General features: G+C 47.8%; 1 protein-coding gene across 1 annotated transcript in view; it reads left to right on the top strand.

The window, feature by feature from the left end:
- RNF17 (ring finger protein 17) overlaps positions 1-25,471 on the top strand; it is a 3,777,565-nt gene that overhangs the window by 3,405,895 nt on the left and 346,199 nt on the right. Inside the window, exon 35 of the mRNA XM_069639339.1 lies at positions 5,709-5,765. Coding sequence (XP_069495440.1) covers positions 5,709-5,765 — 57 coding nt within the window. The remainder of the gene's footprint in view (positions 1-5,708; positions 5,766-25,471) is intronic.

Raw genomic sequence — 25,471 nt, 5'->3', positions numbered from 1 at the left:
GGACTCTACAGCTCCACAATCCCCTTTGTTCCCCATAAGCGTGAATCACAACCAATATAGGGGTGTGATCCGAGAGCGAGATGGAGCCAATCTCCATCTCTCCGACTTCACCCATTATAGCCTAGCCGATACCCACACATAATCAATACTAGACAGCGATTGATGAACATGGGAGAAACACATGTAACCCCTGTCCACCCCCCACTTTCCGCGCCACACATCTTGCAGGGCCATGCTTTCGAAACTCTTCAGTAGACAACTGGAAGGGCCCGGTACTCCCCTTTGTGCCCACTAGCACCTGTCTACCGGCAGGACCCATGCAAGGTTAAAATCCCTGTGAGCATATCTCCCTCTGCCAATTGCTCTAGCATAGCTGCTACATTTAGCAGAAATCGATCTTGCCATGTTTTGAGAGTGTATACCGTTGCCACCTTTATACAGCGTTGGTCAATCATTGCCCGGATAAACAAGTATTGACCATCGGGGTCAGCTTAGTTATGTGTAATATGTATGGTAAGAGAATCTTTAAATGCAATTAAGACCCCCCGCTGTCTTGCCATGGGCATTAGCCTGATATATCAATGAAAACTTCAGTATCCTTACAGTAGCTTTATCCCTCTTTTGTTTGTGTTTCCTGGAACATGATAATGTCAGATTTTTCCCTCCTCACCTGTGCCTCAGTGTTCCTTCATTTAACCAGGCTATTCATCCCCCTAAGATTGTGCATCAGTACCTTGAATGTTGTCACGGCCCTCCCCCTCCAATTATGACCATTGCTCTACCGTGCCCATACACCTCTTTTCGAATGGATTGTGTCCTCCAACGAATTCCTCATCTATGACATATAATGTCCACAGCTGTGCTGCTTCAGATTTTTTTTTTGGCACAGGACGCCCTTGCGTCGATGGCGTCCGGTCGATGTCCCTCGACGGCCTCCGTCGACAGTGACATCATCGTATGTTATAAGTAGCACGCACGGCACCCGTAGCCTCAGCTAAATTTTTTCCACAAATGTGTTTGCTTCGAGAACTCGGTGCGCCTCGTGTCTTCTTTTTCATATTGGTATTATGTCGTCTTCTTCCACCCGGACGACCCTGAGGTCTGGCTTTAAGAAGTGTCAGGACGGCGGGTACAAGATGTCCATCATGGACCTGCATTGTATTTGCTTGTGGAGGACCACGCTATAGACGACTGCTCGAAGTGCCAGTCGTTGACTGCCAAGGCCTTGCGGGAGCGTAAGGGTAAATTGAAGGTAGGCCCTGTTTCCAAGCGCCATAAGTCAAAGTCTACTGGTCTATCGACCGACGAGTCGAGGGGGGATTCTCCTCGTAGGAAGAAGTCCAAGAAATCTAGGTCCTTGAGTGGTTCCCGCCACTGTTCCTCTTTGTCGAGGTGGTCCAGGAAGCAGCGTCACCGTTAGCCTTCCCCGTCCTCGTCGGCTGAGGACGACCTGAAAAAGGTGGCATGCCCCACTAAATCCTCTACCCCGAGTAATGGGAGTCTTTTCGGGAGCAAATGTTGCAGATTTTTCAATCTCGAGGCACAGATCCGTCTGCACCTTCGTTGGAAGTCGGCAAGGAACAGTCTCGACCCGACACTCGTGCACCCTTGGGCCCAGGTAGCCGGCGCAATAAGCATGCATCGGGAGCCGTCGAGGTCCCTTTCGTACAAGGCATTGGGGGATTGCCAGAGATGTTCCGGGTCGCAGTCTTCCTCCCCAGCAAAACCGTCGAAGCCTGTGAAGTTGTCAAAGAAAGTGTCGATGCCATCAGCGCCGTGTCCGTCAAGTGAGTCTGTCGGGTCTTTATCCCTGGTCCGGGCCTCCAAGCCATTGGCGCCATTGTCGACGCCATTGGTGCCGGCAGGGCAGAATTTGCCGATCGAAGACCCTGTGGCTGTGGATCCTCCAAGGAATGCTCCTTCTAAGTCTGTGAAGCCTGCCCCTGATGAGAGGTATATTCCTCTCCCTAGGAAAAAGTTTTTTCAGTCTCTTCAGAATATTTATGAAGCTGAAGAGAGATCCGATGAGGATGTGGGTCCTTTTGGTCTTCCACATGGCACTCCTTATGTTCCGGAATGTTTCATTTCCAAGGAGACTCGGATTGATGATCTACGTCAGTCCTTGCATGATGCCAGTGGCCTCGACACTTCTTCTGAGGTGGAGTTTGGCAAGCCTGGTGATCATGCCGAATCTTCTTATCAGAGATTGATGTCAAGGGTTGTAGAGTACCAGGGTTGGTCCAGGCCTCCTGTAGAATTCTATCAGGATGACCTTACTGACATCTTGGATCAGGGTCCGTCCACTGACCCGGTATTGCCTTTTCATGTTGCATTGGAAAAGAGGGTGGCTGCTAATTGGAATTCCCCGGAGTGTATTCCGGCGGTGAACATGTTGTCAAAGAAATACCGCCCATCCACTAGCGACCCCGGCTTCCTGTCCACACACCCCACTCGTGAGAGTTTGGTGGTCCAGGCGGCTACGGCCACCTTGAAGCAGGCTGCATACTCTACCATCCCTCCTTATTAGGACGACAAACGCATGGATGGATGGGTGCGCAAGGTATTTTCTGCTGGTAGTATGGCACTGAAATCGGCCAACTCCACCTGTGCCTTAGCAAAGTTTTTGCACACTCTGCGGAATTGCATTTTGCTAGCGTCTGAGCATATTCCAGAAGGGGAAGAGAGGGATGGCTTTCTAGCTATTGTGCAGAATGGCAAGGATGCCATGTGTGAATCCCTTGAGTCTGGGTTGGACACAGTGGATAGTGTTGCAAGGTCCATGATTACGAGCACCGTGATGTGCAGATTTGCGTGGTTGCGGAAGTCCGGTTTTGCACCCGATGTGCAGGCCCGTCTTCTCAACATGCCCTTTGACGTTTCGCATCTTTTTGGCAACAAGACTGACGAGAGCCTTGAGAAGATGCAGACCTCCATGGCAGCTGCCAAATCTTTGGGCGCAGCTGTTTGACAACCTCAGCCTTTTCGTCCTAGGGCACAGCAATGGAGGGGTGGTTCCTTTCGCTCTTACTCCTCATTTGGAAAGGTGAGAGGAATGACCAGTCAAAGGGGCCAACGTAAGTTCACACATGGTGGACGAGGTAGGGGTGCCAAAGCCACTCAGACAGGTGCCTCTTTGCCCTCAGGCATTGCCGCTGCCGCTTCTAAACCGCTCTGAGGCCTTGAGCTATTGGTCTCCGTTGGAGGGCAGGCTGTCGCAGCATCTAGAAGAGTGGCAAGCCATTACTTCAGATGCGTGGGCTCTAGATACAATAGCCCACGGTTACTGCCTCCCTTTTCTTCGCAGGCCTCCCGAAAATCCACCGGGGAAACACTCTTTGAAGGTTCCGGATCCGCTCCTTGTGCAGGAGATTTTAGCCCTGCTGGAGAAAGGCGCTATAGAACCAGTGCCTGTGGCAGAGTGGAACAAGGGTTACTATTCCCCTTATTTTTTGATACCCAAGAAGGACGGAGGACTGTCTGAGATACTTCCTAAGAAAGGACGAGTTCAAGATGGTCACTCTTTCTCAGATCCTTCAGGCTCTCCAACTTCAGGACAGGTAGGTATCATTGGACCTGCAGGATGCTTATTTTCATGTGCCGATCCATCTCGAGCACAGGAAATACCTGAGGTTTGCAGTTGGCAGCTCCCACTATCAGTTTTGGGTACTGCCACTCGGGCAGGTATCCAAGCCTCCTCGGTGTCCCGTGCCTCTCTTCACTCCGTACGTACTCAGGGGGGGGGAGGGGTGCCGCCGTGTCCCCCACTACAGCTCTCACGGGCTGATTGTTGCAGAACAGGGTACTTCAGGGGCGAGAACTTCCCACCATCCGCCCAGTCCATTCTTATGTCTAGGGGAAGTTTAAACGTTGGTGACGGTTCCAATCCGATGGTTTAAACACTGTGCCTACTGCATACTCAGGAGGGGAGGCAATATAGCGGGAAGTCCTACTTCAACCTTGGCTGATTAGTTATTGACGCTGTGTTCTCCTGAAGCACCCAGGCGCCCGGTCTGTGCTGCCGGAGGCTTTACCCGGCTCCATCGGCCCAGCAGTTGTCCCGCTATGCCGCGGCCGCACGAAGACTTTGCTGGGGCTCAGCAAGGCTGCAGTGTTGGGGGCTGGTGGGTAAACACCACCGTCTTCTCCTCCACGAGCCGTCCTGATCGCTCTGTTTTTCAGCTAAGGTGCCCGCCGAAAATCGAGCCCAGGACAGAGCGCTGCTCCACACCTCCTCACTCAGCGGCCATCTTCGATTCCCGTTCTCCCGCTTCTTGCTATGTTTGACAATTATCCTGCTGGGAACTTCAGCTGAGCTTTTATCTGCTATTATCTTCTGCATGTTCCTCTTTCAAAAATAATTTCAACTGCAACATTTGCATGGAGCAGCAGCCGCTTGGCGTTGCAACATTGCATGATTCATTCATAACTTGTACCTCTTAAACAATTTAAAGCATCTTGTTCAACCCTTCTCAACAGGGTGTGCATACCTTGATTGATGATCCGACCGGACTGCTGATCTCTGTGAGTCAGTTGTCTACAGAGGGTTTGCAATGGTGCTGAGACAGGCAGTCACTCTTAAAATGCATATTGCATTTCACATAATTGTCATAGTTTAAAATCTATGTTTAATGCAATATCAAAGGCAAGGTGATAATTGTGAAGGTCAGCAATATGAAAAATTTAATAAGTTATGCAGTCTCATATATAATGTGTTTCCAGCATGGTGAGAACAGTCTGTTTTTGTCTTTCAGTCTGTGGAGTGTTGTTCAATTTAGATTAGTGGGTGATGACACCTATCCTATTTCCTCTTCCCTATATTATATCCTTTGTTGCTTACCCTTTATAACTGTTTTTATTTTACCTCAAAGCAACACATATACTAAAGACATTTGTCCTCTGCCTTGGGCAGCCTATTTATCTATTTAAAAGACACGGCCGAACCAGTAGGAGGACCGAGGTCATCCACGCCCACAATATACTTGGAATAGCCCAAGCACATCTCAAGCCCCTCACACACCTAGAGTTTACGTATATAATTAAGCAATCTCCACCTATTGATCGCCTGCTTTCATGACCTCTCAAGTTCTGTGCCATTTTTGTACTTCTACACATCTCTATATGTGCATGACACCATTTTCCGCTCAGTGGTCCTCATTACCAGTGAGCCAGTCCGGAAGTATTACCAGCACCTTTTCCGGACTGGCTCCCTCCGTGTTTGCCAGTAGGGGCTGTGACCTACCGGCAGGCCTGACCTGCCAGTAGTTCAGGCCCAACCAACAAATCACTGAAGCACTGGCACCGTTACGGGACTGGGAACTTACTGTTCTGCCGCTGCCCGTAATATCCCAGTATTTTCGGGATATCGGGCGGCAGAAACGGTAAACCGAGGTTGCCGGTATAACCGGCGGTCTACCGGTAACCTCGTAATGACGGCCAATGTATGCCAAGCAGACTACGGTCCTGCTGTCTCTGACTCGGACATGGTTGACATGCTTTCAGACTGCTACAGCGGTGAGCTAGCACAGAACAATAAAACTACTGATAATAATGCGGCCGAATTGTGATGCAAGGGTGTTGATATATAACTCCAAGAAGGATATGCATGCAAAGAACACTTAGTATCTCGAATTACAAGTCATTTATGTTTGCAGATAATTTCAGATGTATTCTGAAACTGTTGTGTAGTAATTGCCTATTATTTCTTTTAGGATGCACTGGATTATAACGAAGAGGATCTTTTCACTCACTGGGAAAATAATTTTGAGGTACATAATTATGTTCTGAGTGGCATTGTACAACAGTGTATGACCCTTTCACCTTTAACACTTACTGCTTATAAATCCTGTTCTAAAACGCACTGGATGATTTCCAATCTGCTGCTGATAATTAAATAAAAACAAGTCAATATCAAACTCTGTAACACAAATGAAGTGGGCAACCTTCAACACAGGTGAGGATGTGAGTCATATCCCTGCAAAAAAAGTCCCTATATGATAGATTTCGTGCCTCGAAACACTATTTTCTTGTATAGACACCAAACAAATGCTCAATAAATAAATAAATCTGATCATCCCTACATTCTTTATGCAAAGGCCCTGTTCCACCCCCACCCACTTCCTCATATCTGCATATAACCCCAGAATCTTCATGCTGTTAAGTCACTGCATTGCTTTTCACCTTTTCCCCATTTAGCAATCAACTTCCCTCGCTTCCTGACAGGGACCAATCCCAATAAACATAACTTTATATGTGGAACCTGTGTCCTTCAGAAATGCGTGCAGTTGACAGCTAGGGTGATGCATTGCCCTGTGTTCCGGGGTCTTCGATTCCCTAGACCAAATATACAGAACGGTGTGAATGTGCACGATCTGCACTGCCCAGAAGGGTAGATACAGGAACTGCTGATGGAACATAAGGTAAGCAATCAGCGTGGTCATGCGATCCGTGCCTTCATCTAACCAAGGAACGACATGTTGCATCTGCCCCACTGCACTGTGTAATACGCCCCGACACCTCCACAGCCATATGCCAATTTGAATGTGTCAAGCCCAATTCAAGGCATTAACTCTATTAAAAACGGTGCGAGGATCTGCCGTAAATGCAGCCTGGAAAATTGAGAGGATTCTAGGGAGCATCGTTGTCATTGTCTCTGAGAGGGAGACACAGCGCATCAATGATATTGGATATTTCAATCAGTTTACTATAATCCCCTCACATCAGCCCAATAGAGATTCAACATTTTTCCTATGTACTTAATCCATATTTGTCCTACGTAACACCCAGATAACATAATGGGACAATTAAATGGTTTATACATATAGGATGTTGTATGGGATACAGTGTCAATTTAGTCCATTTGATGCCTAGACCTGAAACTTGACCAAATTCCTCGATTTGTTCAAGGAATACAGGCAAGGAGAGTGCAGGACTCCTTATGCATTGTCTGCATACAACGCTTTGATATGTGATTGGTCACCCACCTCAGAACTTTCTTCTGATGCGGCATGCTAGAGGCTTCATGGCAAGAGCAAAGATAAGCAGAGTAAAAGGGTACCCTTGTCTGGAGTGTGAGAAACCAGGTGTCGTCTCACCCGTTAGTCTCTGGGGATCTGCCATCCCGGTGGCCAGGACATGGCCATCGCTTTTGGATTCAGTGCCTGGCGGTGGAAGAGTGCGGGAGGATCACCTGGATGGGGTATCTTTGGGAAGTGGGAGTTGTTCACTGTATGGTGAAACGCAGTATCCCCTTCCCTGTAACACCTTTTCCTTATCCTACCAGGTAGGATACTTAGGCACTCAACCTCGCCACCCCCCTTTCCCGACACACACACTTTCTCACGGACAGCTCACTGTGAGAGAAAACGGACTAACACTCTAGCCGTATACCTACATGTCCCACCAAAATGGTCAGGCAGAGTCAGACAATTACTGATCAATACACACACCTGACCTCCATCACACTTCCCCACATGGATAAAAGGCGGAGCACGAAAGCACACTCTGGGCAAGCCAAAACACAAGAGGAAGCAGCAGTTCCAAGTTGGCAGTTTAATACGAGGAGTAAGATGGCAAGACCAGAGAGGGTTGCAAGGAGTGAAGTGCCCTTGAACTTTTTGGAGAAAAAAACGCTACTTTCACGAACCTTCGGGAATAAGAAACATTAGACCTTGAATTAAAGCTGAAGAAACGTGCATTGTGTGGCGGAGGTACCTGGGACTCTCCCGCGTCGATAGCCAAGGCTAGGAGGAATGTTTGCCGCTGTGATACTGTCCTTGGCTCCTACAACAAAGCAGCGCCAGTAAAGTCTAAACAGGCAGTGAGTCGTGAAGGCTGATAGCAGACCGGTCTGTGTTAAAACCAAGGTTGCAAGCGGCAACATTGTCAGGAGTCTGGCCAGGGAGCACAGGGCAAAGGCTATATCTCGCAGTATGCAATGTAGATTAGGGGAGATTCCGGAGGCAATGTTAGCATGTAACAGTAACATGGTACATATCAAGCTGATCTGAGTTGAAACAGGTATTCACAGGAACTGCAGAGGCATAAGCTGGCTGTAAACAAAGAGACAGAGAGAAAACAGACACGCACATATACTGAGCAACACAGATTGATCAGAATAAAGGGTGTACAATATGAAAAGGGGCCTCCAAGGATTAGTGAAAGCCCCAGGGATCGGTACCAGCAGATTATTCTTAACGGTCATACAGCAGCATCATGAGTTAGGTGTGCCGTGGAGACGGTTGTGCTAAGTGCAAGGGTAAAAGTGCAGACCATATACTGAGGCTGGTAAGACTTGAATGGACTAGGTGAAGGCAACAGAAGTCTTTCCCTTATCTGATCCGAACGGATACCAACCCAGGGATCACACTGTAAACGGATTCAAAACAGAGGCACATCAGTGGACCAAGATGTAATACAGGTAGAAAGCAGTATTGAAAGAAATAACCAGGTAAAGACCAGGATAGGGAAACAAAGTACAAAGCAGAGGCTGGAATATCAGAATAAACAAGGCAAAGGACTCGGGCAAGATAGGTCGCTGCCAACACAGCGAATATGAGGGATTCAGGAAACTCATAGTACTTAAGAACAGGCACTAGATCTATGGACTAAAGTTGGGTAATATCGCAGGCAAGGTACAAACAGGAAAACCTCAAAAGGCAGGGAAAGCAGAGAGAAAGAGAGAAAAGCTTGGCAGAAGTAGAACAAGTCTGTGAAGCAGAAATGCTTACAGAAATCTGGATGTTTACACAAAGTCAGAAAGGCAGAAAAGATACCAGTAAAGGACTGAATGTCTTTAACAGCAAAAAAGGACAAGGTTTCAGAAGATGAAAGCTGGACATCAAGGAAAGGTTGAATAAAAGGCAGACTGCAAAAGCAAACGCGAAAGAGTGCTGCAAGCAGCAACAGCAAACAGGATTCAAAAGCCAAAATGAGGATTTTCAGGAAAGGTAAAAAACTGGTAAGAGGAGCACAAGCAGGAACTCCCAGTGGAAGCAGTTGACTGACAACTGCTTCTGTTCAAAGTGAGCTTATAAAGGCCCTCCCAGCCAACAGGGTGTAGCTGATTGCAATCTCAGGCAGCTGTGTTCAATCAAGCCCAGCCCTGGCTTCAGTAGCCTGCAACAGTGGTTTCTAATTAAGGGCTCTCCAGCTCTCTGCATCCTAGCCTGCAGTAGCTTGGAACAGATGAATGCAATCAGGGCCTCTCCAGCTCTTAGTAGCTTGTGCAAACAAATATATTTAGTATGGCTCCTCCATCCCTCTGCCTTTTGGACAGCATAAATGTACCAGAATGCATCTGCTGGTTTAACCTAAAACCCAGAATAGAACATGAAATTAGATTGGTCCAAAACTGCAGTGGTAAAACAAGTAAATGAATGCAGTGGCAGTTTGCAAGTTTTAACTTTGCAAGTATATCATAAACAGAGTCTCTGAATGAGCGCATGTAGCGGTGCTGGGTGGCAGGTGAGTAGGATTGTGACTTCAATATATGAAGAGATCTGAAGAGTGTGTGAAGCGTATGTGCTGAGCGACGCAAATATAATTGAACATCTAAGGAGTGACCAAACTTTTGAAGCCAAGATAGATACCATACACAGAGTGGTCCGGAACCATGTGGGTACTCATTCGAAGGTATCCAACTGAGAGGTAGCAAACGTAAATTGTGAATTGTGAAATCGAAGTAGTCCTGCAACGGTTCAAGCTAAGCACATTGCACAGCTATGCACATTGGAAAGTCTTCGATAGCTAATACGAACTGCAATTGGTCTGAGCCCGGCTTAGGGAGACTAATTGTGTAAGTGGAAGGATCCGGTGTGAACCGTGAGTCACCCAAGAAAGAATATTAGAGAAGGGTATCTGAGCCCGGAAGAGGGGGATCCAAAGTAACGATTGTGGTATAAAAAGGGTTCTGAGCCCGGCTGAGGGGGATCCAGGGTGAAGAGTGAATCACCTGACTTGATTACTTGTAAGCAGAAAGGAACTTAAGGTTGGTTTTGGTACATCAGGCCCTCTGAATCAAGAGACTTTGATAATTTAAGAGACTTGGCACAGCCGGCCCTGATACTGGTAATGGAACTCTATCCTCGTGCCGAAGAAGCATGAGAGTGTGCTATGCTCGAGTGAACCGCCTTGTCTCATGCTGAAAACGTGGGGAAGGGAGGCCAACGGCCTGAACATCCTGACATATCATTTTTTTGAATACTTCCTTATTTTTTATGAGCACCACCCCACACTATTTGTATTTAGTGGTAAGGATTGGCAATCTTTTTTTTATAGTATAGGCCATTTTATTTTGACTAGAGTCCACTAGGACTGGATTATTATTTAATGGTCGTAGCTTGCTTCCATCTGTAGATTTAGGATTAGATAGGCGTTCATCACACCCTTGTTGAAGTTCAATAAACACCCTTTAACTGTGGTCACTATTAGTTGTGATGCTGGTTACTGTTTTTTTTTTTTTTTTTTTTTTTTTTACAGCAGAGCAACCCAATGCCTGAAAGTCTCTCATATACCAAATTGCATCAGCCTCTCTAACATCTAGCACCAATCTACACAACCAAAAGCCTTGTGCCCATGCAGTCTAGCCACCGCCCATTGTTCCCCAACCGAGACATCCACTTCATCGACCAAAAAAAGCTTTGCATATTTGACATGGTGTCCCGCTATTGGGTGAATCACGAATGATCCTCCACCACCATTTTGCTAATTTCCTGCACCAGCCTGGATGCCAACATTTTACCCATGATGGTCAACATATATTATTGACGGTGGCCTTACTCTTACGTCCTGTCCCCTTTCCTCTATTCTGTATGGGCCTCCTGGTACGTGGGATGTGGCTGGAAGCATTTTGCCTCCAAAAAAATTCCATTCCCCTTTAAATTTGAGCATGCAGAGATGCCTCACCTCAGTCCTCTTTTCCGCTTGGACGGTATCCGACCTGCCTCGGATAAGAGCCCACATTGTTTGCTATGTGGCTTATTTTTTCTCCCCTTTTTTTTGTCTTCGTCTGGTCTCAGCACCTTGCTCTCCGGCATATGTCAGATCTGAGTGAGTTTTCCAGGTGTACACCCCGCAAGGGATCCTTTCCGGCTTCAGCATTCGCTCTGCCTAGAGAGTCTGGGGGCTGATCTTTTAAAGCACTTCCTCCAAGGTCACTCAAGAACAGTCTGTCAAGGTGGAAGGTGTTCTTCTCGCCTTCACTGCCGGAACATCACAAGGCAACAAGTTCAGCTGCTGTGGTGCACTTCATATCCCTTGTCCTCTGGAGATGTGACTGAGCCAAGTGGCTATCATGCCAGATATGCCTCAGAAAGACTGTCGGCCAATTATACACTAACATCCGCAGCAGCCGCTGCATCACAGTGACCCATTCCCCAATCTGCACCTCAAGCAGCTTGTGAAGATTGTTTATTTTTTTTAAATAAATTGTTATTAGCATTTTGTAAATATCATTTGCAAAAAACTATAATCGTCTAGTCTTACTGTGTGTTCTTTACACCCTTTATCTTCCTCTAACCCCTCCCCCAACCCACCACAGGCATGCAACCCTTACAACCATGCAAAAACCTTCTGAGGCAGTTGTGTGCTCCTACTGTCAATATCCCTCGGACTTTATGCCATGTTTTCCAAAAAACGATAACCACATTTCACCAACTTTGACCCTGGATTAATTGAGAATATGTGTTAAGTATTCCATCTCATAGATTGTTCTGACCTTCCTTAGCCATTCCCTTTCCGTGGGGGCTTTGTTCCGCTTCCAAAACTGAAATCTATTTATGGAAGTCGTTCCTTAGGTTCAACCGCAGAGGCCTCCACCAGAGCCTCAGTTCACAGCTCTGATGCCTCCACCTCCTCCGCCTTCTCTGCCTCATACACCTCCTCCACCACCACCTCCTGTACAGGTGAATGTCCATTGCCGAAGGCTCCAATTTTCATAAGGCTGTGCCAGCACCAACCCAACCACTTGAGCCCACTCTCCAAAATGTGGATTCAGCGCCAGGTGCTGTGGAGTGATGGAGTAAGGAGGCTGACAAGATGGTATCCTTTTGGCTATAGACGTTTATTCAAATAAAGAAAAGAACCTGTCTCTCCATATTTCTAGAGGGGTTTTCCCTACCTCAACACAGAATAACTTGGTTACTTGTCAGGATGTAAGCCAAAAGAAACCAATATGCTGTCTTCTGTCCAAACCAACTACTCTATCCATACCACTAACAAATACATCTAGAAGAAAAGGGTTCAATAAACTTTGATCCAAGCCACCAAGAGAATGGCTCCCTTCTCCTGGTGAAACAATCCAGTCTTAGGTTGACTTAACAACAGTCTCTTGCAATAGGGTCTGATTTACCAAATATGCCTAGACCAGGAGAAGGGAGTCAATCTTTAAGTGCGTGGAGACTGTTCCTTGATAGTCCTTTTGACACGTCTTTAGAAGTCTCTTTACTTCCTGCCACGGGTTTGTGAACAACACAGTTGAGACTTTATCACTCTTCTTCTTATTGCTGGCGCTTTCAGGTCTTTTTATATCTTGACTATTGTGGATATTACTCCCTGACAGTTCTTGGTCCTTATGGTATCTTTCACATATGTTGCTTTTCCCACTGTCACGAGTGAGTTCACTCTTGAGATTTATAGTTTCTTGTGTCTTTGAGGAATACTTGCCTCTTGGTTTTCCGAGTATCACTACTGTGATGAGGGATATTACTCCTGAGGAATAATTGATTCTCTGGGCTTCCTGGACCCCAACCGTCTTTCCCGCAACTCCTGTTACCTGTATCTTCACTGGTGAGTGCTACTGGCTCTTCCCGGGGTCTCAGGTCGCTGTTGGTTCTGCGCACGCTCAACCCGTCTTCCTGCTTCCCTCCTCTCTATGGTCTTTGTGACTCTGCAGTGCTGTTGCTGCGGCAGTCTCAGCGTGTTTCACAGACCACATGGTTCACTCTGGCTCTCAATGCTACGGGCAGCACGGTTTGAATGTCCTACAGGATAGATGCCAGCTTCCCTCACTGCGCTTCCAGCTCCCGAACACCCTCAGTCCTTACTTTATAATGCTGGGTCTGCCCTGGCATAGTGTCAATGTTTGTTTTCAAAGCCTTTGAAGTTATCTTCATGCCTCCTAGTTGCCACCTTGTCACAGTTCTTGGGTAATCCTTTCTACTGTTGGTCTGTATGTTTCTTTGGTCATTCTTTGTCTCAGTCCTATCCGATCTTGCAGATGCAATAGTATAGACTTAACAATAACACTGAGCAGTAGTTTCAGGTTGGGAGGGAGAAGGAGGCAATAGGGCCATAGCTTCTGGGAACAAGGGTTTAGAGAGCTCTTTCATGGGACGGGAGTCCTTATCCCCATGAGGGGAGTCTCTCCCTATGAGTCCTCATGTGTTTTACCACCCCTATGGCGAGCTTTGGGTAGCGGCCTAGCCTCATAGGGAAGTGCTCCCATCTGGGGAGAAGTGACAAGATCCTGTGAATCGTCAGACACTGATGAGGAGGAAGAGCTAAAAAACCTTGGTGTCATCTTCGACTCCACCCTCTCCTCACATCATGGATGTCTCTAAGAAATCCTACTACCAGCTGCACCTCCTCAGAGGTATTCTTCCTTTTCTCACTTTCCCTCAGAAGCTCACTGTCTCCAGAGCCCTGGTTCTCTCTAGGCTGGACTACTGCAGGAGCCTCTTTCTAAATCTGCCTGCCTCTACTCTTTGCCCTCTGCAACTAATCCAGAACAGGACTGCGTGACTTGTCCTTAGCCTCAAGCCCAGGCATTATATCTCTCCAGCCCTGAAATCTCTTCACTCGCTCCCGGTGGCTGCACAGATCAAGTTCAAGACCCACTGCATTGTCCACAAGGCTTTCTGGGGCACAGGACCACACTAAATCCAACTTTCTCTTCATAAGCACTTTCCTTCTCGAGCCCCCTGCTCATCCACCTCCAACTCTCTGAGGGTCAGACACTTCTCCAGGGTGGGAATGGTTGGTAGATCTCTCTCCTCGGCGGGTGCCTCCATCTGGAACAGCCTCCCTGCCTCTCTCAAACTTGAGCAGGACCACCTCAGGTCTCCGAAGCAACTCAAGACTTTCCTTTTGGCCTCTGCTTTCTCTCTCTCCCCTGCTGATGTTCTTGTCTGCTGCACTAACTAGTTACCTGTCCTCCCTCTGAACCTTATGGGGACTAGGCTCCTTCACGACCAGTACCCTCATGCACTGACTCCGGGCCCACCTCACACTAGGGACTGGATCAGCATACCTACAGTCCTCTGCCTCCTTGCACCTTCTTAGAATCGGCCACCCCGGTGGGTCTTACCTGAGCTTTGCTATTGTGCTCTACCTTTCCCTCCGCATGGCACTTCTCCTCTCCCTTCCCCTTGCACTTGCATGATCTGAATGACACAAGGCCTAGTAAGATCGTTTGTTTTGTTCCGCTTGTCTTCCCATTCCTTGTCTTGTCGCACCTAGAAACACTTGGGTACAGGCAAGTTATAAATGACATATCATATATCAAGAGGATGATGTGCCATCTTCTGCTAATACATTTCTGGACCGCATGGAAGGACTGGCTGAATTCATAGGATTACCGTCCCCACATCAGGAACAGCCAGAAGCAGGAGTATTTTCTGAGATTCTATCTCTGAGAACAACTAACAGCTCAGGCATACCATTACAAAAGGGTGTGGTGGCAGTTGCTAAAAAGCCTCATTTGACTCTTTTGACTAATAGACACCTTGAGGCCAGGTTCAGACAACTGGAAGGTGAATCTGTGCTGTTGGCTTCTCATCCCTAACCACATTCTTCAGTGGCAGCTGCCGCCTCTTTATATTCAAGCCCTCTGCAGGGTGGGTTTCATCATCATCTTCCTGTTTATCCAGAGAGAACATAATCCTAGAATCTTTGGCAAAAAGGTGAACCTAAATGGGGGCTTACACCTCAGACAACCATATACGGATGCATTACTGACTGCAGCTAATCAAAAGCTAGAGAGATCAGGGATTTTCTTCCAGATCTTCCTATTGAATGAGAGGTAGCCTTTAAAGCAGGTTTAGCAGAAGCAAAAGTAATTGCTTAAGACATACTGGAGGCTTGAGTGCCTCACACTGATACCACCAGCAGGGCCATGTGTGTGGGCACAGACTTGAGACAGTAAAGATTACAGCGGATGTCCAGGACAGAATATTGGACCTTCCTTTTGAGGGAGCGGACCTCTTTCATTCCTCTACAGACAAAGAATTAACTAAGAAAAAGACTAACACCTAGGCGCCTAAATTGCTGGCGATCTTGTCTAAACCTGCACCAAAGCAAAGAAATTCTCAAGTGTGCAACTGAGATCTGACCAAAGAGTATGATCATTTGGTGGACAGGGGAGAGCCAGGCAACCTCACAGTTCACTCAGTACTGTGATGAATCTAGTGGAGTTATCACGGATTCCCCGGTGGGGATCGCCTGCCATGCGGCCAGGGGAAGGCAGCCATTTTCTGACCCTGGTGACAGCTTTATGAGGGAGGATCACATGGGAGGAGACGACTGCCGGGGAGATGTTTTGACTTCATTCGATGAAGCACAGTATTCCCCCACTTTTCCCTAAAGAAGACCCTCTGACACCCAACACATTAATGGCATATTGTCATTTAACAGTTCCCCCTTTTAGAGGAAAGCAAGAAACCACCTTTATCCCAAACACCCATATCTCGCACAAACCCCCTTTTGTTTCTAATATGTTTTATTGTAAACCTCCTGAGAAAAACCATTTGAAAAGTAGAAGCCCAATAACATCCATGGACTCCGACTCCCATAACCACTCAGGCACTGAGACAAGGAGGAGCGGTTGAGAGTTTGTGCAGACTGACAAGTGTCCAAAGTACAATGCACAGGCTAGTCATTTTTCAAAGCCTACATTGCGCTGGACATTTAAAGATGGTGTCTGCACTCAGAAAGGGAGCAGCAGTGCAAGAGAGGACGGTACACTCCAGGCAGAGGTTTGTGAAGGCGAGTCACACAAACGCTTACCAGCAGCAGAAGAAGGGATGCCGCAGACTAGCAGAAAAAGGCATGGAGAAGCGAGCAACTGCGCAGAAGCTCCTAGGTGTCAGGCCACTTGTGGAAGCAGTGTTCATCCGTCCAGAACGAGAGAGGAAGCCAGCGTGTGACTGCATAGCTGCTTATAACGTTGGGGAGACCGCCGCTGACTCCAATTTGGAAAGCAAATGTAGCAGCTGTTCCATAAAGGCGTGGGCAGAGTCGGTGACACTAGGAGAGACCGGTGAGTCTACCCAAAGCAGCTAGGAACTCCAGGGCGTTCCAATAAGCACACCAGTCAGCATTTCATAAATATAAAAATGTTAATGATGGAACGAGCATAAGAAGAATATTGAATGCAGCCAACATTCGGTGCTGTGGTGAGTTAATACTCTATTCTAGTGCTCCCACCTTGATTTTAAAATAGTTCTCCATTGTGTGCTGCAATTGTGCTCTGGCCGCATTGCAGCCTTCGTTGCCTGATCCCTTCCTTTTGCTCCTCCTTCCTGGTTCCCTAACTATTCCCACCCCTCCCCTGACCCCTGATTGGGCGTGCTGCGCTTGTGTCTAGACTCCACTAAGGGTGTAGCATTGTTGCCGCTCGGCGCAGCTCACTTCCAACATTAGGAGCTGCAGTGAGTTAATACTCTATTCTTGTGCTCCCTCCTTGATTTTAAAATAGTTGTTGTCCATTGTGTGCTGTGATTGTGCTCCGGCTGCATCGCAACCTTTGTTGCCCTATCCCTTCCTCTTCCTCCCTGGTTCCCTCCCTCCTCCCACCCCTCCCCAGAATCCTGGTTGGGCAAGCTGCCCTATTTCTATCCTCCCCTTAGGGCAGCCCCATCTGGCGAAGGGCCCCGACGCTAAGAGCAGCTCCCACAGTCACAACTCCAGAGAGTGTTTGCCGGTGTTCGCTGTGGAAGCATGCAGCGCAGCTGTCAACTAACAGCAACTTAGGTAAGAAAGGTGCCGGCAGGAGGAACAGCCATTACTACTCCCCATCTAACTGTCCCTCCTCTCTTATTACCTCTATTATCTAATTCTGCAGTCTGTTGAACTTGGCAGCTGTATGCTATCCATATCTGGCATTGGTGAATTGTCATAAATAGCATGTGGGGCTTTCTCCCCCTTCCAGCAAAGTATTATCTGTGTGTTTCTCCAATTGCTGCTGTTTTAAAATGTGGCTTTTTCCCTCCTTTCTAGAAAAGTCGAATCCAGGTGTTTTTGCAATTGCTGCTGTGTTTATAAATTAGGCTTTTCCCGCTTTCCCTCTATCTAGGTTCTTCCCTCTGTCCAGATAACTCTAGGTTTCGTGCTTCTGCTGTATGATCTAACCCACGCCTTTATCCCTTCCTGGACACTTGACTCTAGATTGTTGCATTGCTGTGTGGTTGTAGTTGGTGGTGTTCTCTGCAGTTTCCTCCCTTTCTGCCTCTTTTCCCCCTGCCTTCTCTCCACGCTCTACCTCCATGGAGCTCTCAATCTCCCCTATCATATCCCTCTGTCAAAGTATGGAAGGAAAAGGTTCAAGAAGGATCTCCTGGTCTCCCACCAAGGGTTGCCCATCGCTGACACCTATCGCAATGCTTCCTCCAGGTAAGCTTTCACCTCTGTCGTTCCTTCTCCGGACCTTTGGATTCCCCTTATGGTCTCTGCGCTCTCCCCGTTCTCTTCCTCTCCCATTAAGGGTGGCACCCGTTGGGAAGTACTCTTAGCATCCTTCCTGTCTTCTAGGGTCATCATTGGTGTGTACCTAAATGGCACTGTGGAGAAAAATGAACTAGAAAGGATTTCTAGTCCGAGGTATGCTCACATCCTGCTCTTATGTAAAGCTGCTGCTTAAGTACTGTTCATTTGTTATACATATTTCATATAACGAAACAAAAGTTTATAGATATTGGTGACACACAATACCTGGATGCAATTGTCACTTTTAAGCAATTAAAGAACCAAAAATATCTATAAACCTTTGTTTTGTTATATGAAATATGTATAACAAATGAACATTGTGTATACGGTAGGTCAAACCCTTATTTTTGTTTATCTATGGGTCTGTGACATCACAAGGGTAATCATACTGTCAAACAAACACGGATCACAGACTACCTCCTTCTCCTGTATTTTTGGTGCTAAGGATACTTACTGACTGAAGACACGGTCAACTATGATTTCAACCGTTGAACACACATGGTCCCAACAAACGTCTACTTTTCTTCTACACCTTTATCAAAAACAATTTTTGATTAGTCACATTTCTGCTCACACTGACTTCCAATGGTTCGTAATTCAAACTGTTAAAGCCACAAAAAGAGAAGGCAATAGAGATCTAGCTTTAAGGAAGCTGGAACAAAAATGGATCCAAAAATTGGATAGTGTTAAAGAAGGTCTGAACACGAGTATAGAATGGAACCTGTTCTTTTAATAAACATGGTCACATTAATACAGATAATGTTCCATATAGCCTCAGCTCAGTGTCTCTGGATACCGAAAAGGGTAGAAAATTAGAAAGAACTAAGCAAAAATACTCATGCTCTGGTTGTACACCATTGGTCCGTTTGAATTGCAAGAATCAAGACACCTTGGTATCTATGTAACTGTATAGAGCAGGACATATAGCCAAGGTTTGTTTTAAGTTTAATGATAACCAACAGCAATGCCATACGTAAGAAATATGAGAAATGGTTACCTCCGGCTCACCTAAAAGGGGTCGGATTCCAAAGCCGTGTGACTTCATATGCACCTTCGGCCTAGATGTCCTCGCTCTCACCGAGACGTGGTTCATTTCCAGCTCTGACAGGGGTGTAGTGGACCTCGACCCGGCCGCGGACCATTGATCTTTCTTGCTCGTTTTCTAATAGTCGGCTCCAGATGTGACGTCGGGCGTCGTATAAATACCACGTCATTACACCAGCCTCAGTTCCTTTTTTCCGCGCGCTAACACGCTGCTTGGGAACACAGAGCTTCGACTCTCGACGTTTCTGGCAGAAAACCTTGTACTTTTTCACAAAATCCTCGACGTGAGATGTCGGTCGCTCAAATATCAGGTCTCAAACATTGTTCTGATTCTGGCACCAAGATGACCATCACTGACCCACACAGGTTGTGTCTCTGGTGCCTTGGCACGGGACTGACGGGTGTACGTCGTGCTCCAAAATGCAACCTAAATCCCTTTGCGATGAAGCTGCAAAACTCGCTCTGGGTCAACCACCATCAAAATTTCTGGCACGGTCGACGGTTCGGTTTTCAGAGGCCGAAACTGAGGGGCAAACCCCAGAGAAAGAACACAGGCAGAAGAAGAAACCATCCCACTCGAGGAACCACTGCTCCTCATCTCGAAAGAAGAAAAGGCCTCACTGCCATCGCCGGGTTTCAGAGTTGTCGACGGATAAAGCCAAGTCCTCGGCTGGTTCTACCACCCGCCAAGAACGGGAGGATTTCAAATCCTTGATGCTTGCAATGTTCGAGCAGCATGCTGCAGTCGGTGCGGCTACCCCCCCCCCCCCCCACGCAGCATGCTTTGGAGCCAAGAGCAGCGCTCTGTATACATGACCCCTCTAGTGCCCCAGTACGACCAATGTCGGCGCTGATAAATCTGTCGACGTGGAAAAAATTCCAGTGGTAGCTGGATTATCCCTGTGCATCCAAGGATGTCGACGCTACAGCGTCTCGATCCCAATCGACACCGACATCCACCATATCGGCGCCGAAAGACAAACCCTCGACAGTTGTCGAGTAAACCTTCACTCCGTAACCCTGGTCTGAATTTTTCAATACCATAGCAGGTATCTTTGGCAGTCATAACGCTGATAACCAGGGGGATGTCGACCCGATTTACTTGGGTTCAGGAGGGGTCGATTATTTTGACGACCAGAATCCACTTTTACAGTTGGCTCAAGGCTGCCAGGATGCCAGCTGTCTGGACGCCTCGCCAGACCTCAAATTTCAGCAGTCCCAGCCCTATCTTCACAATACCTCTAAATTCAGGGCTCTGGTAGAAAGGTTTATTGACACCCTGGGATTGCACTCATCAGTGGCACCTGTACAAGGTTATTACCTTACCGACATTTTAGATGAAGGCCTTACCACTGAACGTAATATGCCTTTAAACCCTGCCATTGCCGATGCTGTAGCAGATATGTGGCAAAACCCTTGTTCCATTCCTCCCGTCAGCTCCACCATTTCTGGGGAAAACCGTCCAGATAGAGAAGACCCTTCATACCTCTCCTCTAACCCTTCCCTGCAGGGGCTTGTTATGCAGGCTGCTACAGTCTCTTCTAGACCTGAATCTTCCACATCCACTCTGCCTCCAGACATGGAAGAAAAAAAGGTAGATGCCTTGGCGAAGAAGGCATTCACCTCAGGTAGCATGGCCCTCAAAGCTACAAATGTAGCAAGCAGTTTTGCCAAATACTCCTTCGGTCTATGGACAGCAGTGGAAAATGCTGCTCAGTATGTCCCGGAAGGAGAAATGCACGAGGACTTCCTACAACTAGTGGAGGATGGGAAAGAGATGGCCAGGCACTCGCTGTGAGCGGGCCTGGACATAGCCGACTGTGTGGGCCGATCAATGGCGTCAGCTATAACACTAATAAGGCAGGCCTACTTAAAAACCTCTGGTTTTTCGCCTAATGTCCAAGTCTAGCTTCTGGACATGCCCTTCGCAGGCAATCATCTTTTTTCGGCCACAAAGCCGACGATTCTTTAGAGAAATTTAAGGAATCCGAGATTGCTGCCAAATCCTTAGGCCTAGCTGCGCAGCCGGCCAAACCTGCATTTAGCTTTGCCTCTAGGGCACGGGGCTACAGGAGATATGGTCCTTACGGCAGGAGAGCGCAGCTCCCACTGACCAGGCAAGGTCAGAAGCGTTTCTTGTGCCATCCGGAAGGGGCAGGGGGGCTTCTAGAGGTCAACAAGCAGCGGCTGGGACGACCCAACCTCGAAAGCCGCTTTGATTTTCCCCTCTCACCGCAGACTGGTGGGAGGACGGTTGACGGAGCATTTGCTCCAGTGGCAGGGAATTACTTGCGATGCCTGGTCTCTACAGCTCATTCAGTGGGGTTATTGTCTGCCATTTGTGAGAAAAGCACCAGACAGACCGCCTCCAATCCAACCGGGACAGGAGCTCCAGGTAGAACTGAGAGCCCTGTTGTTGAAGGGTGCAGTAGAAGAGGTACAACCCGAGCAGAGAGGATCCGGCTGGTATTCCCGGTATTTCCTGGTGCCCAAGAAAGAAGGAGGTCTTCGTTCCATTCTGGACCTCGGGGCCTTGAACAAGTTCTTGAGGAAAGACAAATTCAGGATGGTGACGTTGAGAGAGATTCTCCACGTTCTCAAACTACAGGACTAGCTGGTGTCGATAGACCTACAGGATGCCTATTTCCATTTGCCAATTCATCGAAAGCACAGGAGGTTCCTAAGGTTCACCATAGGAGATATGCACCATCAGTTCAGGGTGCTTCCCTTTGGTCTTACTGCCGTCCCCAGGGTCATCACCAAGCTGATGGTGGTAGTTGCAGCTCACCTGAGGATATCCGGGGTCCACGTATTTCCATATCTGGACGACTGGCTGATCCGAGGGAAGTCTATATTGCAGGTCTTGTCCCATTTAGAGGAAGCCTGCTTGCTGCTGCACAAGCTGGGCTTCTCCCTAAACTTAAAGAAGTCCCACATGACAGCAGTCCTACGTCTCCAATTCATAAGAGCAATCTTAGATACCCGGGTGGGGAAGGCCTTCCCTCCCGAGGAGAGAGTAGACAGCTTGACACAGATGGTCGACTTGTTACCGAAACCATGCCACTCTACCAGCGGCTTCCTTCCTCCGCCTCCTAGGCCTCATGCATTTTTCTACTGCCAGAGGCCAGGTTGCGCATGAGATCCATGCAATGGCTACTTAGGGATCAGTTGTCTCAGTAACTCGGCTCTTTCTCGGATCTCCTCAGGGTGTCCGCATCAGTGGTCAACGACCTGTCCTGGTGGGCGGACTGCAGCAAACGTTTGGCGGGGGAACCCTTCTGGCCTCCTTGGCCTCAGACCCAAGTCGTCACGGATGCATCTTTAAAGGATTGGGGTGCTCACTGCAAGGATTTTCAGGTGAGCGGCCTCTGGCCAACGACAGAAGCCAGGTGGCACATCAACAGGCTGGAGTTGCGAGCTAATAGGCTAGCCCTGAAAGCATTCGCCACTTCACTGCATGGAAAACATGACCTCGTTCTGACGGACAACACAGTGGCAATGCACTATCTCAACAAGCAAGGTGGTGTGCACTTCTGCCCCCTCTGCACGGTGGCGATGATTCTTTGGTTCTGGTTGCTGGAGAACAGGTTTGCGGTGTCAGGGAGAATTCTCATTTCATGGCTAATTTCCCTTACCTTGTGAGTCCCTCAGCAGCTTTGCTGGATCTCTGGAGTTGTTTCTTTCCACTTGGTAAGAGTGTGAGCTTTTCCCCCACTCTTACTTGTGTTTTGCTGTGTTTTGACCTGTTTTTGTGATTGTGAGCTCTGGAGTACACCGCTTCAGTAGCCTCCTTCTTTGTGTGTATCACACAGCACCCTCTGTGCAGTGGCACCGGACTCCCCCGCCCTCCCCCCCCCCCGACTCCATTTCTGAGGCGACTACTGTCCCCCAGAAAAGGGTAAAGTTACCATTAACTTTACTTAGTCAAATTTAACCACAGATCCAGTACACACAATCTTACATGGAGTGCTGGAAGGGTTAACTCTTAACTCTTTTATCTGTACCTCCTCGAGCATTGTTTCGCTCTTTTAACATTTAGACATGACTGGTGGCAGTGGTATCTACCCTAAATTTCCACCGCGGTTATCTTATAAAACCGTGGTGATATTGTAGGCTATGGTGTTAACCTCAGACTTAAACCCACTTGACCAAATCCTTTTTCGTTTGGCTCCGGTGCGGTTTATTCGCCATTTCTTTTTGTTAAACTCCTTCTTGTGTTTTACTTTGCGCGGCAAACTAGGTTTGCCTTCTTTGTTCACTGTCTTTTGGCAGGCTTCTACCTAGAAGCCCTCCTCAAGGCGCCTGAGTGTCTAGGTGGGCTGAATGTGAGGAAGGGGTGTAGTCACCCCCTGCACAGGGTATCCTAGGAAACCCAAGTTGCACTTTGACATGATTGGACAATGTGGATTTCCGGGCTGGACAACCCCCAAGCTGGGTGATTGACAGCCAGGCTGTGTGAATGGGGGTTTGGCGCATAAAAGGCAGGTCTCTTGGGCTGGAAGTCAGAGAGTCGCACTGGAACTACAAGGAACCGACGAGAAGTGGAGGAGAGGTCGACTGCTGCAACTACCCCGTACCAATGAAGCCCTGCTCCAGTCCTGAGCTATCTACCCTTCAACGATTAAGAGGAGATCCAGTCCGGTGTCTTCTTCCCTTGAGCCTGGTGGGGATAACCAGCTTATCTTCTTTAGCCAGAGGTCGCCTTCATGGTCGAAATTGCTGCACACTGCTGTAGTGGTCTGGATAGCCACCTGAAGAACCTCTCCTGTTTTTAAGGAGCTCACCTTTTATTCATTGTCGCTGATGCCGGCCTCATCCCTGTGTGGTGCGGGACCCCTCATCGTCCTTCTTCGTGCTGAAGCTGCAGGAAAGCGTGGGTCTGCAGCAAACCAACAGGAACAACTGCCGTGGCACCAGCTTCGTTCTTTGAGAAAGGTACTGTGCCCTGTTTGAGGAATTTTGGGTGAAATCCCTATTTCTCTACTTAAGATTCTGTCTGCCTAACCAACATATTGCCTGTGATTTTTGCCCCCAACTGTCTGTAGGTATTTCGGGTGCTAAGTGTGTTTTTACCCCGGTAGCATTTCTTGCCGCGGTTACGCGTTTATCTAGTAGACCGAACTGTCAAAAAGTGATCGCAATTGTATTCACGGTAACGTGTTCTGTTTCATAACACCGGGGCATTCAAACACAGGGTACTTACCTTGAATAATACTATACAAAGTGAATTGGTTAGTTGTAGTATATTTTACGTGTGGTTTTTGAAGTAATAGAAGTGTCGTGTTAATAACATATGGTTTAAAAATAAATATACGTATATGTTTTACCTGAAACCTTGAGTCATTGTTTGCTTGAGTCACAGTAATTGTGGTCCCTTTGTGTAATCTCTGCTACTGCTCATATACTCTTCAGATAAGCCTGGCTGCTCCGCTACTGCTACCACTTTAACATAGTAGTACAGGCTTGTACCAAAAGTAAAACTTGTATTGTCACCTGTAGTCTTAATTGTGTGTAGTGGTCCCTAAGGGCACTGCACAGGATTCTGCCTAACATGCGGTCTCTGCAGTTCTTCTGGCGGGCACAGAGAACATCTTGGCGGATCCTCTGAGCAGGCAGAGTATGGTCTTGCACAAGTGGGAAGTGTGCCAGGAAGTCCTAGAGGATGTCTCCGCTCTCTGCGGTACCCCAGCAGTGGATCTGTTCGCAACGGAATCCAACAGGAAATGGAAACAGTTCTGCTCGAGGGAATTCCCAGCGAACGGTGCACTGGGGGATGAGTTTCTGGTGGATTGGACCTTCCCTCTCCTTTACGCGTTCCCTCCAATTCCTGTCATTCCATGGCTTCTCCGGAGGTTGAAAAAGTTTCTCTCGACCATGATCTTGATCGCCACGGACTGGGCAAGGAGAAGGTGGTACTCTGATCTCTTGGATCTGTCCACCTCACTGGTTGCCTTGACGTCCAGTCGGAAAGTCGGATACTCCATCTGACCCCGGAATCCCTCAACTTACATGCGTGGCTCTTGAGAGAATGAGATATGACTGGGACCTCTCTGAGGAAGTACTTGAGGTGTTGCTGGCTGCACACAGACCATCTACAGGATCTTTGTAAGGGTGCAAATGGAGAAGATTTGAGGCGTGGTGCAGGGAACACGAGATTGGCCCCATCTCTTGCCCCACCACTCCAGTGATGGAGTTCCTTCTGTCACTGGCCTCTTCAGGCTTTCAGGTCACCACAGTCAAAGGATATTTGGCGGCCTTGTCTGTGTTTAACAGATCCCCTCATCAAGGTTTTTTTTTTTTTTCAACAACACTTTTTATTGAGATTTTGTTAACAAGTATAATTCACTGCAAACATTATTCGAGTCATAATTCAATATTGAGATATTAAGAAACAAACAGAGAAACAAATCAAGAGTCAAAAAGTAACATTGGGGGATCAGGGAGGAAGTCAGTAGGGGAGCTTAGTGGGTGGGGGGGGCAACTTCAGTTCATAAGTAGTCACGCCAGGGGCAGCTGCTGAAATACACAATTCCTGAAAGGCCTTGTAAATAAGTTTCCGCCCATCCCTCTGTTGTCCCAGATTGGTTCCTTAATCTGGTTCTGACATTTCTGATGGTGGCTCCCTTTAGGCCTATGCACTTTTGTCTTTTGCGGCTTCTCTCTTTGAAAACAGCATTCATGATGGCTATTACACCCACTAGGTGGGTGAGTGAACTGCAGGCTTTGTGCT

This window comes from Ambystoma mexicanum, chromosome 7q (genome assembly GCF_040938575.1).
Source record: "Ambystoma mexicanum isolate Mex_15411 chromosome 7q, UKY_AmexF1_1, whole genome shotgun sequence".
Classification (NCBI taxonomy): Eukaryota; Metazoa; Chordata; class Amphibia; order Caudata; family Ambystomatidae; genus Ambystoma; species Ambystoma mexicanum.
This window is presented reverse-complemented; position numbering and strand designations above follow the sequence as displayed.